Genomic DNA, 17,540 nt, shown 5'->3' with positions numbered 1-17,540 from the left:
CTACATTCTACACTGAGGTAGTTCAGAATGTAGTATGTTCTGGGGTGTCAGACCTCTTACAGTTGCACTACTTTATGTGGTTTCTTTTATGAAATGACTGTGAAATACAGAGGTTAGATAGAAGGGCCTTAGATAATACATCATTTAATATAATCTATTTCTATGGCTCAGACAGAGTGGCCAAGACAGGGCTCAAATCCCCGTTACCACTAGGCCAGACTCCTGCACTGAGGATTTACCCCAGTGTTTTACCCAAAAGGCTCAAACTTTTCTGTTTCCAACTGCCTGGGCTGGCACCCGTGTCTCACTGGGCCATGGCTTCGGCAGACCTGCTCAGACTTGGAGTCAAGGCAAGGCCCGGTGTACATTTCAGCTGGCATTTAAATATCAATGGCTAACTGTGAATTTTACCACCTTCTCACAAAGCAAGTCTTGAATGATGCAGAGGTTGTTGATTCTGCTCACCACAAGTATTTGGTGTTAGACTCCTGATGGAACACAATAACACTAGAGCTAACATCAACATAAAACACTGGTGACACCCTGGTGTGTGGGTAAGTTCAGGTGGCAGGTGTCGGACAGGGGAAGCAGATAGATGCTTAGTGGCTATTCAGCAGCCTGATGGTCTAGGGGAAGAAGCTATTGGCCAGTCTGACAGTTTTGGGGGATGGGATCATCGATGGGGGATCGGGCTTTTGGATATGAAACCTTGAAATCCAACTCTGAGCTCACAGTAAATCACTCAGTAATAAAATGCTGAGTGGGTATGTGTGATGTCTCTGAGTTCAATGGCTGTGATGTTTCAGAGAAACTCACTTCCGTGCTTCTCTCTCACACGACCACTTCCTCTGTTCTCCATCCTCAGACTACCGAAATGTTCATGTCCCGCTCTCTCTGAGTGTTTCCTGGTTAGCTAGCTGTGACACTGATCTCAGACTCTGACGTTCCACTCCACTCTGTCCATTTCTCTCTCTGTCAATCAGCTATGTCTAATATCGTCATGGAAACTCTCCTGTCCTGGGACCTGGTGTCTGTGGTCATCATGCTGTTCCTTGTCTCTACAGGTAAGCTACAGTTGATGACCACAGTACAGTGTGTTTGAGTGTGTGTGTGTGTGTACCTGCCTGCCTACCTACCTGTGTTCGGTTTGCATTCTTATGACTTCTTAAAAGGATTTTAAAAATCTCACACTGTCCTTTATAGTAAAGTACTTAAAACATTGTCTTTGTTGTTTTCTGTCCCAGGTGACTCAACAAAATATCAGAAAAATAAATCAGCTTCTTTGGGAGAAATTGTTACTTTGGTTTGCAATAACTCAGAGACGAATGCATCATACATCTGGAAGAAGGACACAGTTCTTATTTTCTCTCATAGTGACAAACTGAATAAAACTGAAAGGAACATCACCTCTGACAGGATGAGTGTTGATCCACCTACAAAGCTGACTATCTTTAATGTAGAGTTAAATGACACCGGGAGCTACAGCTGTCAAATAACAGATGATCAACGTGGTGTATGGAAAATGGAGTGGAATTTGACCATCACTAATAACCTCACAGGTAATGGAAGTAATGTTCTGTTTATATTGTAACATGTGGAGAAGAAACTGTATTCTGTAATGCCAGATATAAATATCCAGAATTTTGACTTTAACAAAAATATCAATTATTGTGATAATTATTGCAAACCATCAATACTGAATGTTATAATCCTATTATTTGGTTATTATCTCCCAATTGTTTACTATATTGTTATAAAGCAAAGGAATACAACACGTTTAGGCTTGTCAACTCTCCTGAAAATCCCAATTGTTTCTGTCTTAACACAGGTCATGCTGAATATAACCTACGGAGGTTATTGCTCTTCACAATTCCATCTGCTATTGGAGGAGTGGTTCTCTGCATTAACATCTGTTGTATGGTCTGGCTGTGTAGGTGAGTAGCTCAAAGTAGTGTACCTACGAGCTCAATTCAATCAAATCTGCATTGCCTAAAGCACTGTGGTCTCATTTTGTATCTATTGTGGAGTAGGAGTAAAATGTTGAATAAAATACGTAATTCAAGTTACTTTGTTTCTACAGGAAACGAAAACAGGAACAGAAAAGTCATTGTGATAAGCACGGAGAGGTCAGTAGCTTAACTCAGAGGGGTTGGGTTAAATGAGGAAGACACATTTTGGTTGAATGCATTCAGTTGTGCAACTAACTGACTAGGTATCCCCTTCCCCTTTCCATTCAACACTTGATCATTACTAAACGAAGTGGCTGTGTGACTTGTGTTTGTCCCACCAGCCGGATGCCTTTTCCTGTTTTCTAAAACTCCCAATGTTCTGCTCATGTGTTTATTTTACGCACTAAACACTTTATGAGGCCATCTGCTTATGTTTATGTTTTGAAAATGTGCACAATGTAAGGTTTTAGAAAACGGGAAATGTCTTCCTGAGGGAGGAGTGAACATGCCTTTTCTGAAAGGTCAGGCTACGAATACAGTTTTAATGAATCTTTTTGATATTGCCAAATTTGTGGCTGTGGTAACTAGTGGAAACTAAACTTAGGATCCGATTCACATTCTACCCATGTGTTATTTTACACGTAATTTCAAGTTTCTCACTTTATCAAATCAAATGTATTTAAAAAGCCCTTTTTACATCAGATGTCAGAAAGTGCTTAGACAGAAACCCAGCCTAAAACCCCAAACAGCAAGCAATGCAGATGTAGAAGCACGGTGTCTAGGAAAAACTCCCCATAAATGCAGGAACCTAGGAAGTAACCTAGAAAGGAACCAGGCTCCGAGGGGTGTCCAGTCCTTTTGTGGCTGTGCCGAGTGGAGATTATAAGTGTACAAGCCATTAAGGCCAGATAGTTCTTCAAGATGTTCAAACGTTCATAGATGACCAGCAGGGTCAAATAATAATTGCAGTAGTTGTAGAGCATGCAACAGGTCAGCACCTCAGGAGTAAATGTCAGTTGGCTGAGCATTCAGAGGTCGAAATAGCAGGTGTGGTAGAGAGAGAGAGAGCGTGGAAAAAACCATGTCCAGGACAAGTTAGCATGTCCGGTGAACAGGTCAGTGTTCCATAGCCACAGGCAAAACAACAGAAACTGGATCAGTATCATGACCAGGTGGACTAGGGACAGCCAAGAGTCATCATGCCAGGTAGTCCTGGGGCATGGTCCTAGGGCTCAGGTCCTCCTGGAGGGGGGAGAGTTTGAGAGGAGAATTGGAGAGAACATATTTAAGTTCCCACACGTCACCAGATAAGACTGGAGAATTTCACTTGATAGGACAAACTGACCCTATCCCCCCGGCACATAGACTACTGCAGCATAGATACTGGAGGCGGAGACGGCGATGCCCCCGAACAGGGCGAAGCAGTCAGGATGTAACCCCACCCACTTTTCCAAAGTGGATATCAACAGACCAACAAGTTACTAACCTGAGACAAGGCTGAGTACAGCCCACAATGATTTGTTTACAAATTCTAGGGACAATAAGGAGGCCTGCGTCATGTGACCATAGCATATGTGTAGGTATGTATGGCAGGACCAAATCGGAGAGATAGGTAGGAGCAAGCCCATGTAATGCTTTGTAAGTTAGAAGTAAAACCTTGACATCAGCCCTTGCCTTTTAACAGGAAGCCAGTGTAAAGAGGCTAACACTGGAGTAATATGATACAATTTTGGGGTTCCAGTCAAGATTCTAGCAGCCATATTTAGCACTAACTGAAGTTTATTTAGTAAAGTATCCAGGTAGCCAGAGAGTAGAGCATTGCAGTAGACTAATCTAGAAGTGACAAAGCATTAGATTTTATGCACCACTTTTGGACAACAAGTTTTAGATTGTTGCTATGTTACGAAGATGGAAAAAAGCTCCCCTTGAAATTTTCTTGATTTGTTCGCCAAAAGAGAGATCAGAATCCAGAGTAAGGCCGAGGTCCTTCACAGTATTATTTGAGACTACTGAACAACCATCAACATTAACTGTCAGATGAAACAGCAGATCTCTTTGTTTCTTGGGACCTAGAACTAGCAGTCTTTCAATAATGACAGGAATGGAGGTCTTTATTACAGTGAGATTGCGAAAGTGAACACCACCATGTTTAGTTTTGCCTGACCTAGATCGAGGCACAGACACCACGACCAGCCCGCTAATTAGGCAGGATTAGGCAGGCGTTTATGGTGGCAGATTGACCAGGGCTGCATTTTCTGAGCTAAACTGATCAAGATGCACGTCCAACAACACATTAAACCTCATAATTCTGCCCCAAAATAATGACAACTTCTCTCAACCAGTGGTGTATGGGCTTTTTAGGTGAGCAGTGCCCAATTTGTCAAAAGCAGGGGGTGCAACATATTTTGCTTGTCCATTCCCAGCTCTCCTCTCCAGGGTGCTGTTGGAGAGATCCCTCTCTACAGCGCTCCACCAACGTTCTGTCAAAAAAAATTATCCAATATAAATCATGTAGCAGCCCTAGGATATGGTAGAAAGAGTATGTGGCCTTTTCTGGGGCGGCAGGTAGCCTAGTGGTTAGAGCGTTGGGCCAGTAACCGAAAGGTTGCTAGATTGAATCACCGAGCTGACAAGGTAAACGTCTGGGTTCTGCCCCTGAATGAGGCAGTTCCTAGGCCGTCATTGTAAATTAGAATTTGTTCTTAACTGACTTGCCTAGTTAAACAAAGGTTAAATACATTTTAAAAATTAATTAATTCTGTAGCCTACAGGCTGGAGATAAAATGTGTGACAATGTAATGACACCGACACTTTTGCCAAATTCAGGTTTCTCTAAACGGCACTCAGTCAACTAAAACGTTTGCTGTCATGTTAACAAACAACATATCCTAAAAACAGTACATGTCAAACTAAAATGGACTAAATTGAACGGACAATCACAACTGCTGTCTAGGAGTTTCACACCGTTGTCATGATCAGTGGTTTCAAGTTTGTATCCAATTTTTTATCATAGCGAAAATAAAAATACTTATGCATTTCCTAGGCTCGCGATAACTCCTCAAAGCTGGGTAGCTGATATTCAGAGTTTAAATAGGCAAATTGATTAGTCACAGAAATCAGGACTAATAAAGCCAATGAAATGGCCTGTTTTAGGCTACACCTCATTGAGCACGGACCAACGCCTTTTGGATGTCTTTTTTTGGTGCAGTTATTTTTTGGTCTGGCCTATGGTGGCAGAACGGCAAGGACCGGCCCAGACAGACACGGTTTCAATGGGGAAAGCTGAGCTAACTACGGTGACTGTGCTAGTGGCGGACTCCACAAAGCAGCAAGGCTGGCTAACAGCCTGCTGATTGGCCTGCACCATCATGTGGAGCTAGAGGAGTCAGCAGAGGCTACTCACCCTCTTCTGAACTGTCAACCAATTTTGATCATGATGATTTAGCCTATGAACAGCTGAAAGAACATTCCAAAAACATATACACTGAGTGTACAAAACATTAGGAACGCCTGCTCTTTCCATGACATAAACTGACCAGATTAACCTCTAGCCTCTAGCCATCCCGGATCCAGGATCGTGAATACAGCCTCACGCTCATTACCATAACGCAATGTTAACTATTCATGAAAATCGCAAATGAAAGGAAATAAATATGCTAGCTCTCAAGCTTAGTTTTTTGTTAACAACACTGTCATCTCAGATTTTCAAAATATGCTTCTCAACCATAGGAAAACAATCATTTGTGTAACAGTAGCTAGCTAGCGTAGCATTTAGCGTTAGCATTAGCGTTAGCATTCTGCAGGCAACATTTTCACAAAAACCAGAAAAGCATTCAAATAAAATAATTTACCTTTGAAGAACTTCAGATGTTTTCAATGAGGAGACTGTTAGATAGCAAATGTTCAGTTTTTCCTGAAAGATTATTTGTTTAGGAGAAATCGCTCCGTTTGGTGCGTCACGTTTGGCTACCAAAAAAAAACGAAAATCCAGACATCAAAACGCCGAACTTTTTTCCAAATTAACTCCATAATATCGACTGAAACATGGCAAACGTTGTTTAGAAACAATCCTCAAGGTGTTTTTCTCACATCTCTTCGATTATATATATAGTTCGTGGAAGTGTGCTTTCTGTCCTGAATTCCAGGAGAAAATGCCCGCAACTGAAGATTACGCACCAATTTAGACAGGCGGACCCCTGTAAAATGTAGTCTCTTATGGCCAATCTTCCAATGATATGCCTACAAATACGTCACAATGCTGCAGACATCTTGAAGAAACGACAGAAAGCGCAGGCTTGTTCCTGGTGCATTCACAGCCATATAAGGAGACATTGGAAAACAGAGCTTCAGAAATTCTGCTCATTTCCTGTTTGAAGTTTCATCTTGGTTTCGCCTGTAGCATGAGTTATGTGGCACTCACAGATAATATCTTTGCAGTTTTGGAAACGTTAGACTGTTTTCTTTCCAAAGCTGTCAATTATATGCATAGTCGAGCATCTTTTCGTGACAAAATATTGCGCTTAAAACGGGCACGTTTTTTTATCCAATAATGAAATGGCGCCCCCATAGATTCAACAGGTTAATCCAGGTTAAATCCACTTCAATGTAGATGAAGGGAAGGAGACAGGTTAAAACTTCTTATGGCTAGGTGGCAGTATTGAGTAGCTTGGATGAATAAGGTGCCCAGAGTAAACTGCCTGCTACTCAGGCTCAGAAGCTAAGATATGCATATTGTTAGTAGATCTGGATGGAAAACACTCCAAAGTTTCTAAAACTGTTTGAATGATGTCTGTGAGTACAACAGAACTCATATGGCAGGCAAAAACCTGAGAAGAAATCCAACCAGGAAGTGGGAAATCTGAGGTTTGTAGTTCAACTCTTTGCCTATCCAAGACACAGTGGAAATTTGGTCCGATTGCACTTCCTAAGGCTTCCACTAGATGTCAACAGTCTTTAGAACCTTGTTTGAGGCTTCTACTGTAAAGTGGGGGAGAAAGGGAGCTTTTTGACAAAGAGGTCTGCCAGAGTGCCATGATCTCATTCAGGCGCGCTCCCGTGAGGTGTAGCTGCGTTCCATTGCATTTCTGAAGACAAAGGAATTCTCCGGTTGAAACATTATTGAATATTGATGTTAAAAACATCCTAAAGATTGATTCCATACATCGTTTGACATGTTTCTACGAACTGTAACGACAATTTTTGACTTTTCGTCTGGCCTGCAAGTCGTGAAAATTGATTTGTGAACTAAACGCGCGAACAAAAAGGAGGTATTTGGACATAAATGATGGACTTTATTGAACAAAACAATCATTTATTGTGGAACTGGGATTCCTGGGAGTGCAAAACAAATATTGGCAGTTGAATGGCCTTACTGAAGAGCTCAGTGACTTTCAACGTGGCACCATCATAGGATGCCACCTTTCCAACAAGTCCGTTTATCACAATTCTGCCATGCTAGAGCTGCCCTTGTCAACTGTAAGTGCTATTATTGTTAAGAGGAAACCACGGTAAGAAAGATTACAATAAGAGTATTTGTTACCGTAAAATGCCTATAACGATGGCGTTCTATGACCCCAGCAAGCGTCCAGGGTCTCGTCTGAACAGCCTATCTGCCAACTTCTGTCTGTCTGTAGCAGTTTGGGCTACACACTAATATGACCCCTCTGTGGGAAGTTGAGACTCTCATGAACATGTCGGTTGTTTTTTTTATTACGCACACAGGCATCACAAGACTCACCTGAAGGTCCCCTGGTACCCATAGCCACGGGATGTAGTTTGGGGTGGGGGTGATGCAATGTTTTTACCGACGGGGTGGGAGGGAGGAGGGGATACAGATATTTTGTTTTTGCCCACTCTGAAGATGTTTATTGGTCCACTAAAACAGGACAAGTAAAGACCCAGTGCACTAGAAATACTTGCTCTGATATACTGTATGTTTTCCAGTTTCTTGAAGTACTTTGCAAAGGCAACTTGTTTCTATGTGAAAACTGAAACAATCTATTCATTCCTTTTCCATTTTAGTAGACGGTCTTATCCAGAGAAATTTACAATAGCGAGTGCATACATGTGCATACGTCTTCGTATTGGTACCCCATGGGAATAAGCCCACAACAGTAGAATTGCAAGCGAGATGCTCTACCAACTGAGCCACAACATAACATCATAACATAACATCATCACAAACCACTTGATGTCTTCATGGTGATGGAAAGTCTATAGGTGTCACGTTCTGACCTTTATTTCCTTTGTTTTAACTTTATTTAGTATGGTCAGGGCGTGACTTTGGGTGGGCAGTCTGTGTGTTTTTCTATGTTGGGGTTTTGAGTTCAGCCTAGTATGGTTCTCAATCAGAGGCAGGTGTCGTTAGTTGTTTCTGATTGAGAATCATACTTAGGTAGCCTGGGTTTCACTTTTGAGTTGTGGGTGTTTGTTTCCGTGTGAGTGTTTGTTGCCACACGGTACTGTTTCGGTTTTGTTCGTTTCACGTTTATTGTTTTGTAGTGTTCAGTTTGTCTTTAAATAAACATTATGGACACTTACCACGCTGCGCATTGGTCCTCCGATCCTTCTCACTACTCCTCCTCAGAAGAGGAGGAAGAATGCCTTTACAATAGGTACAAACCTAGATGACCAACCTACTATACACAATGCTTAATTTAGGATTAAAGAAGTGCTAGAGCTGTCTTTGTCCAAGTCGGTCGATTAGACTTTGTTCACCAAAATACACAAATTACATTATGCAATAAAGACCTCTGATTATTCACTGTTAAGGGTTCATACACATTTTTCATGACTTCTACCACATTTTCATGCCCATTATTATAGCCTACATGAAAAAGTAACCCCTCTTTGGGATCGGTGTACCGATAGCGTTCCACTTTGACAACATCCGGTGAAATTGCAGAGCATGAAATTCAAAATACAAAAATCATAATATTAAAATACAAGTGTCTTATATCATTTAAACGCTTAACTTCTTGTTAATCCAACCGCGTTGTCAGATTTCAAAAAGGCTTTACTGTGAAAGCATACCATGTGAATATCTGGGGACAGCGCCCCACATCAAAATACTTTTTCAAACCAGACCAGGCATCACAAATTCCCAAATAGCGATAAAATAAATCACTTACTTTTGAAGATCTTCGTCTGTTTGCAATACCAAGGGTCCCAGCTACACAATGAATGGTCGTTTTGTTCGATAAAGTCCTTCTTTATATCCCAAAAGGTCAGTTTAGTAGGCGCCATCAATTTCAGTAATCCACTCGTTCAACATGTATACAAACAAATCCAAAAGGTTACCGGTAAAGTTCATCCAAACAAGTCAAACGATGTTTCTAATTAATCCTCAGGTACTCTAATATCTAAATAAACTATAAAATTGAAGACGGAGAATAGTATTTTCAATAGGGAAGATAAATAACGAAGAGCACGCACTTCATTCACGCGCGCAACAAGACTAGTTTTCTAATGAGAGACACCTTAGAAAAACTACAACTACTTGCTCATTTAAAAAAATAAATAAGCCTCAAACCCTTTCTAAAAACTTGACATCTAGTGGAAGACATAGGAACTGCATAGGAATTTCATTGAAATGTGATGGATGGATTTTCCTCTTGTTTTCGCCTGCAATATCAGTTCTGTAATACTCACATACATTATTTTAACAGTTTTAGAAACTTCAGAGTGTTTTCTATCCAATGCTATATGTATATCCTAGTTTCTGGGCCTGAGTAACAGGCAGTTTACTTTGGGTACGTCATTTATCCGAACTTCCGAACACTCCGCCCGAGCCTTAAGATGCTTAAGAAGGCTGCAGTGTCTGATCCCATGTAGGCCTACCATCTCCTGCCGTTGTGCCCTTGATCAAGGCACTTAACCCCCCACAAAGTAGAACTGCACTGTTAGTCACATATTGTCAACATGTGGTCAACCCACCACCTGGAGAGCTCCGGGGTGTGCAGACTTGGATTTTGATGCAGCCCTGAAACACCCAAGTTCAATCTGATGTTTAGGCTACCATGTGATTGGACCAGGGCCTGTACACCCAGTAGCTGTCCTGAAAGAGGGTTGCCACCCTTGATATAAAATATTGCAACATTATAACCAAATACTCTTGTCTTTATAAAATGATTCCCTCATTCGATGGATCAGGGATCAAATGGAGAAGGTACGCTACTTCAAAGCAAGGTGTCTAACTGTTTAGGCTCAAATATTCATATTTCAGGGGAGATCTATGCACAGCAAGTTATTTGTCAGTTAAGATATTTATAGAATATATTTGTTGTCGCAATTGCTTGGCTACGGTTTAATAGAGGGGAATACCAGCTTTCCATCTGTACAGATTTATTTAGGCTATAGTGCCAGTGGAAAGGCGACAATTACATGTATGCTTAGTTGGCTTTAGTTAACTGGGGAGATAACTGCTACACATTGTTTTGAATTGGCTATATAGTTAGTATGTTGTTCTTCATTATTTTTTACCTGCTGCTAAGATGTTGTGCTCTTTCTCCTTGGGCAACGGCCCATTCGAGCTGGCATACACACAAGACACACAGACATGTACTGAACGGTCATTCTGATAATGGCTGATGTCGATTTTTAAGTCATTGATCATATTTAAAAGTGTGCCTCCATGAATTAAATTAGCAAAAATTAAAAAACTAATTTCAATGACTTTTCATGTCCTTACAAACCCTAATTTGACCTAATTTTACACAGCGCATCATACGCATTCAGCCTACTGTCACACACAAATTCACAGACTATCAGCAAATAAACTTGAAGAAAGCAGAATCAGGAAATGAATGCCCACTCTCCATTGTAATTCAATGCAGATCCCGCCTTCATTCCGCTTTGATCAATCTTTTTTTGCCCCAGTGTGTGAATCTAGGTCGGCAATAGGCTACTTTGTTAATAGAGAAGCTGGTACACAATTCCCCCAAAATTAGAAGTGCCTGTATGGCACTCTGGTCAGCTCCGGCCCAAGTCAAGCACTGACAATACAGTAATGGACATTTACATTAAGTGATTTGTAAGGATGGTAAATTAATACGGCACAAAAGGTGTCTGAATGGACAATCCAGTTCCGCACTCGACTGTCGAACTTAAAATCCAACTCCAGAGACTCGGAGAGAAAGAAACTAGTTTGTTCCTGCATGGCACCACTCTTAGTGAGTTTGGCACAACAAGAGCTTTCCAAGAAGACTGAGAATACAGTAGGAGCCTACAATAGGGAAAAACAAAACTTTCATTCAGCAATGGGGTGAAATACTCAACAAATGTTCTTTAGAATTAATGTTATTAATCGTTGAACATGTGTCGAAGGAAGTGAAAGAAGTTGAAGTTAAGATTAGCGAACATGAGGTTATAATGAAGGAGATTCTAGGCCCTAATTTTACAGCCATAGACGACACAATCAACCAGTCCATTGGGAAATAAAGAGACTTTCTACAAGCAACAAAGATCAAGAAATATAAATGAGATACAGAGGACTACCAGCTCAACCAGGTGTACGCATGGAAAGGCTCAAGGACAGGAGCACGGAGAGGCCGACGTAGGGATGCACCACTGATCGGGTGACGCAGAAACGCAGCATCGGGAGGACATGGAAACTTGGACACAGAGGCATCCACTGAGAGCGAATTCCCTACAGACAGTGACTCCAGCTACCATGGCACACAGTCATTTTCTTTTAGCCCGGAAGCAACACAAGGCTCCACGAAAGAAAATAAACGATGTAGGAGAGGCAATCGGTTGAAGTGGAGACCAGGAACACAGGTCGTGGACATGGAGCTACAAGCAGGACCTCTCCAAAAAGACCTTACTGACGCTCAAGTTTCAGTCTTATCTAAGGGCCTCTCTTTTGTACCTACATGTACAAATAAACAATTCGATGGGAAAGCAGATCTGTTTAAATTCTTTCGCAAGATAAATTTAAGCATGTGTTTTTGCAAAACACTGTTTCGGGCCTAGAAACACATCAAAGAACTGGTACCCATTTTCAGCCCAAAAGCAAATTCTGTCCCATGGTTAACAACTCCTCGATTGATACCTATTGTAGGTTAGTCGAACAAGAAGCCATGTCAGTATATACGAGACAAACAAACCACATTCAGAAGAACCTCACTAGAACAGAAGAACAGGCACTTAATGAAATATTAATCTTTGGTTATTAAACATGCAGATAAGAGGGTGCTGTGGTTGTTTTAGACTGTGAAAATATAAAGAAGAAATGCAGAGACAACTCAGTAATGAACTTTTCTATAAAAACTGAGTGTTGATCCCACACAGGTGTTCCAAAGAGATATATGCTCTAATCTGGAGCCCTATTAAATAACCTTATCTCAAAACCTGAATATGAATATCCTTGCTGCAAATGTGCCATACATCCATGCCTGTACATTTTGTCGAAATTACACAACCCTAAAACACAACAAGGCAATTATCCAGGCAGACCAGTGGTTGCAGGAATAGGCTCAACGCTAGAGCCATTGTCGAACTTTGTAGACTATCTTATTAAAACTCATGTGCAAGCATTGCCATCATATGTAAAACACTCTATAGACTTCATAAACAAGATCTCACCAATAACTGGTTTAACAAAGGACTGTATTTTGGTCACATTAGATGTCGATAGTCTATGTACCAGCATTCCCCATGTGGGGGGGCTGGAAGCCCTAGCTCACTATTTGGGAGACAGAGATACTAACGGATATCCACCAACAAACTTTATTCTAGAGCTGGCTGAATATGTTTTGACGTATAACTATTTCAGGTTTGATGATGAATACTACCTACAAACGAATGGAACATCGATGGGCTCCACATTCGCTCCGAGTTATGCTAACCACTATGTGGGTCTTTTTGAAGAACGTTTTGTTAATAAATCAATTTTTGAATAATGTCCTGAAATGTTATTGATATATTGACGACATTTTGTTGCATAAGGGAAGGAACGGAAAAAGAGCTGTCAGATTTTATGGCACTACTCAATGGCATTGACCCCAATCTCAAATTCACTATTGAATGTGACACACAACGTGTTCCTTACCTTGATATGTGGATTGAGAAATCAAATGGAACCCTGTTTACAACTCTGCATAGAAAATAAACAGACAGAAATACTCTATTACAGGGGGACAGCTTCCATCCTGAGCCATTAAAAAGAGGACTTCCAAGAAGCCCGTTTTTCAGACTGCACGGTATATGCCTCTCCACAGAGGATTATCTAGAAAAAGCTGTGGAGATGCACATTTGGTTTCTAAGGAGAGGCAATTCGCCACAATGTGTGGCTGAAGCTCTTAATTTGGCATTGGGAAAAACACGAGATGAACTGCTACAAAAAAGACCTGCTAAAGCTAAAAAAGTGGGAGATGTGGTCAAGAAACACTGGCTTTGCCGGCTGAATTTAAAAGTCCACCACTTACTGTGTATAGGAGAGCTCGCAATTTACGAGATAAATTGGTTCATGCCAACTGCCAACAACAAAAGAAAATCAGCCAGGCTCTTTTACGCCCTCTTCCAAATGGCAGCTATAAATGCAGAGGATGTGCACAGTGCAACAACATGATAAAGTGTGAATATTTCTGCCACCCAAACACAGGAAAATGGTTCAGAATAAATGACATTATTACGTGTTCCACCGCCCATGTTATTTACATTATTAAATGTCCATGTGGGCTCAGCTATGTCGGTAAAACCACCCGCTCTCTCAAACAGAGAATTAGTGAACATAAAGTTCAATCAGGACTTTAATAAACGACAGGGATTATCCAGTCGCAGTACATTTTAATGACCTAAAACATGACCTTTCTACCTTTTAGATTTTGTGGCATAGAGAAAGTTAAGATATCAGACAGGGGAAGTGATATAAATAATACTCTGAGTAAAAGAGAATGTTTTGGGATTTTCACCCTCCAGACATTATTTCCAAAAGGATTTAATGATGAAATGCCTATGTATGTTATGTTCTGAATTTGAACATGAATGCATGTGGGTGGGGCTAGGTCTACGTAAGGGTGCAATTATTTTTTTCATTCACAAAAGCTCTGACGAAGGCCGTGAGGCCGACACGTAAGCTTATTAAAGATCAGTGATACTATCAAGAGCAGTGTGCGGTTTCCTTTTTCCTTCACCACATTTTGTTACGTAAAACAAGCTTATTTTAAAATTGAATAAAGTGCTTTTTTCCCCTCATCAATCTACACACAATACCCCATAATGACAAAGCAAAAATAGCTGTTTAGAAAATTTTGCAAATGTATTAAAAAAGCTGAAATATCACATTTACAAGTATTCAGACGCTTTACTCAGTATTTTGTTGAAGCACTTTTGGAAGTGGTTACAGCCTCGAGTCTTCTTGAGTATGACCCTACAAATTTGGCACACCTGTTTTTGGGGAGTTTCTCCTATTCTTCTCTGCAGATCCTCTCAAGCTCTGACAGGTTGGATAGGGAGTGCCACTGCACAGCTATTTTCAGATCTTTCCAGAGATGTTCGATCGGGTTCAAGTCCGAGCTCTGGCTGGACCACTCATGGACATTCAGATACTTGTCCAGAAGCCCCTCTTGCGTTGTCTTGACTGTGTGCTTAGGGTCATTGTCCTGTTGGAAGGTGAACCTTTGACCCACACTGAGGTCCTGAGCCCTCTGGAGCAGGTTTTCATCAAGGATTTTGCTCCGTTCATCCTTCCATCGATCCTGACACTAGTCTCCCAGTCCCTGCCGCTGAAAAACATCCCCAAAGCATGATGCTGCCACCACCATGCTTCACCATAGAGATGACATTTGGCATTCAGGTCAAAGAGTTCAATCTTGGTTTCATCGTACCAGAGAATCTTGTTCCTCATGGTCTGTCCATTAGGTGCCTTTTGGCAAACTCCAAATGGGCAGTCATGTGCCTTTTACTGAGGAGTGGCTCCCGCCTGGCCACTCTACCATGAAGGCCTTATTGGTGGAGTGCTGCAGAGATGGTTGTACTTCTGGAAGGTTCTCACCATCTCTACAGAGGAACTCAGTGACCATCGGGTTCTTGGTCATCTCCCTGACCAATGGCCTTCTCCCTCGATTTCTCAGTTTGGCTGAGCGGCCAGCTCTTGGTGGTTCAAAACTTCATCCATTCAAGAATGAGGGAGGCCAATATGTTCTTGGGGACCTGCAATGCTGCAGAAATGCTTTTGTACCCTTCCCCAGATCTGTGCCTTGACACAAACCCGTCTCAGAGCTCTAAGGACAATTCCTTCGACCTCAAGGCTTGGTTTTTGCTCTGAAATGCACTGTCAACTGTGGGACCTTATATAGACAGGTGTGTGCCTCTCCAAATCATGTCCAATCAGTTGAATTTACCACAGGTGGACCCCAATCAAGTTGTAGAAACATCTTAAGAATGATCAATTGGAACAGGATGCACCTGAGCTTACTTTCAAATCTCATAGAAAAGGGTCTGAATACCTGTGTAAATGAGGTATTTCAATATTTTTTCCCCAATACATTTGCAAAAATTTCTAAAAGCTGTTTTCGCTTTGTCATTATGAGGTATTGTGTGTAGATTGATGAGAAAAACATTGAATTGAATCAATTTTAGAATAAGGAAGGCTGCGGCATAACAAAATGTGGAAAAAGTCAAAGGGTCTGAATACTTTCTGAATGCACTGTACAGGACAGACATTGTGGCTGGATTTACAACAAGTGTATCTTTAAAATGGTGTAAAATACTTGTATGCTTGAGGAATTTTCACTATGAGATTGTTGTTTTGAATTTGGCGCCCTGCACTTTCACTGGCTGTTGGCGAGGGACGCTTACCGTCCCACATATCCCAGAGAGGTTAATCAGTACTGTCTCCACTCTCATCTCCACTCTCCTTTTGTCTCACATCTTTTTTGCTCCCTGATGTCTCTCCTGTTTTCACCTCTTCTCTCATTTTTATTTATTTTTTAATTTTTAATTTAACTAGGCAAGTCAGTTAAGAACAAATTCTTATTTAAAATGATGGCCTGGGAACAGTGGGTTAACTGCCTTGTTCAGGGGCAGAATGACAGATTTTTACCTTGTCAGCTCAGGGATTCGATCTAGCAACCTTTCGGTTACCAGCCCAACGCTCTAACCACTAAGCTACCTGCTGCCCTCATTGATCTCTTCTCTCTCCACTCCTCTCTTCTCTCCCCTACAGGAGAGCAATGCCCAGTCTGATGGTCACACTGCCAGAAGAGAACAACACCAGTGCAGTCAATACTTCGAAAGACTCAACTCAGTCTATGGACTGTAGTAATCACACAGCAGTTACTTAACATGCCAAAAAAGAGTCAAGTATCATAGACGGGTTAGCTGACAAGGTCATGACAACAAAGCGCATGCTTCAATGAGGAAGAAGTCCATGTGTAGTTGTGGTTCTGGATGACCAGATAACTAGCAACATTGACAAGAAGCTGCTATGTGGGAATCTTAGGTGGTTCGTTTCAGCTTGTTGTGTCTAGTTAGTGATACTGTGATGGAACATTTTCTGTTTGTGTTTTTCTAATAACCAATTTCTGTGCTCATGCAAGTGACTGATTGAACATGCAGAGGAGGAATCCTCACTACCAGTATGCAATTTGGCAGTACACCCAGAACCGTGTTTTGAGAACTAAAGGGATATCTTAGTTTCAAGGTCTCAGCTTGGAGAGAGGAAGCCTCTTAAGGTATTGGTCAGTCACATGCATGAACCAAACGTTAATGATGAATTAATGATGAATAATGAATAAGCCAAACCATGCAAATATAACTTGTCTGTGTGAGCAGTATATAAGAGAACTAACGGGACTGGCCCGGTGAAGCTCACTTCAGACCGACACTTTATGCATCTCCGTTTGACTGGGACGTCTTCAGCGTGCTGTAAATAAACAATGCTTCATTTAAGAATGACTTCAAGTGTCCCTGTGTAGAATTTCCATGACAATGCCATATCTTGTTTTGAAGTGTTTTGACTGATGTCACATCTAGCTAATATGGCAAAAATGTGCTAGCTAGCTAAACAACAACTGTAACAGCGTATTTGAGAGACAACAAGTGCTCAATGTGCAAATGTATTTATGTTTCCAATGGTAACACTTTACTTGACACCCAGCGGCATACCACGTTATGACACCCTCATAACCATATCATAATATGTCATAACAACTGACATAACGTGTCATATCCTGTCATTATATGGTCATAACACTGTCATGACACATATATGTACACCTGTTGTGACATATATTGCATTATTTTATGGCTGGTTGGTTATGAGATTTACATAAGAGTGTCAAAACCCACATTTATTCAAATGTATTTTTTCCCTGCCAAGAAGTTTCCTTTCGTTTTAAAGGTTATTCTTGTCCTTTGTTGTTATTGTAAATAATTATTTACACTCATGTTTTTTTTCATCATATTTTAAATCATTTGCAAAAAATACACTTCAAGACGCTGTCATGAAGCATTATGACCATCCTGTGTCACTTTACTTGGACTAAGAAAATATACTTTATGACACTGTCAAGAAGCATTATGACCATCCTGTGTCACTTTACTTGGACTAAGAAAATACACTTTATGACACTGTCAAGAGGCATTATG

The 17,540-nt window shown here is 41.1% G+C and overlaps 1 protein-coding gene across 1 annotated transcript; it reads left to right on the top strand.

Annotated features, from left to right (window-relative positions):
• The first annotated feature begins 814 nt into the window (after positions 1–814).
• LOC110520458 (uncharacterized) lies at positions 815–16,841 on the top strand. Its single transcript, XM_021597794.3, has 5 exons — positions 815–1,064; positions 1,245–1,559; positions 1,829–1,934; positions 2,081–2,126; positions 16,117–16,841. The coding sequence occupies exons 1-5, from the start codon at positions 986–988 to the stop codon at positions 16,210–16,212; spliced, it is 642 nt and encodes a 213-aa protein (XP_021453469.3). The 5' UTR covers positions 815–985; the 3' UTR covers positions 16,213–16,841.
• The last annotated feature ends 699 nt before the right edge of the window (positions 16,842–17,540 follow it).

The sequence above is a fragment of the Oncorhynchus mykiss genome, chromosome 3 (assembly GCF_057628025.1).
Source record: "Oncorhynchus mykiss isolate SJ-2025 chromosome 3, ASM5762802v1, whole genome shotgun sequence".
Lineage (NCBI taxonomy): Eukaryota > Metazoa > Chordata > Actinopteri > Salmoniformes > Salmonidae > Oncorhynchus > Oncorhynchus mykiss.
The sequence above is the reverse complement of the archived record's forward strand: the minus strand, read 5'-3'. Positions and strand labels throughout refer to the sequence as shown.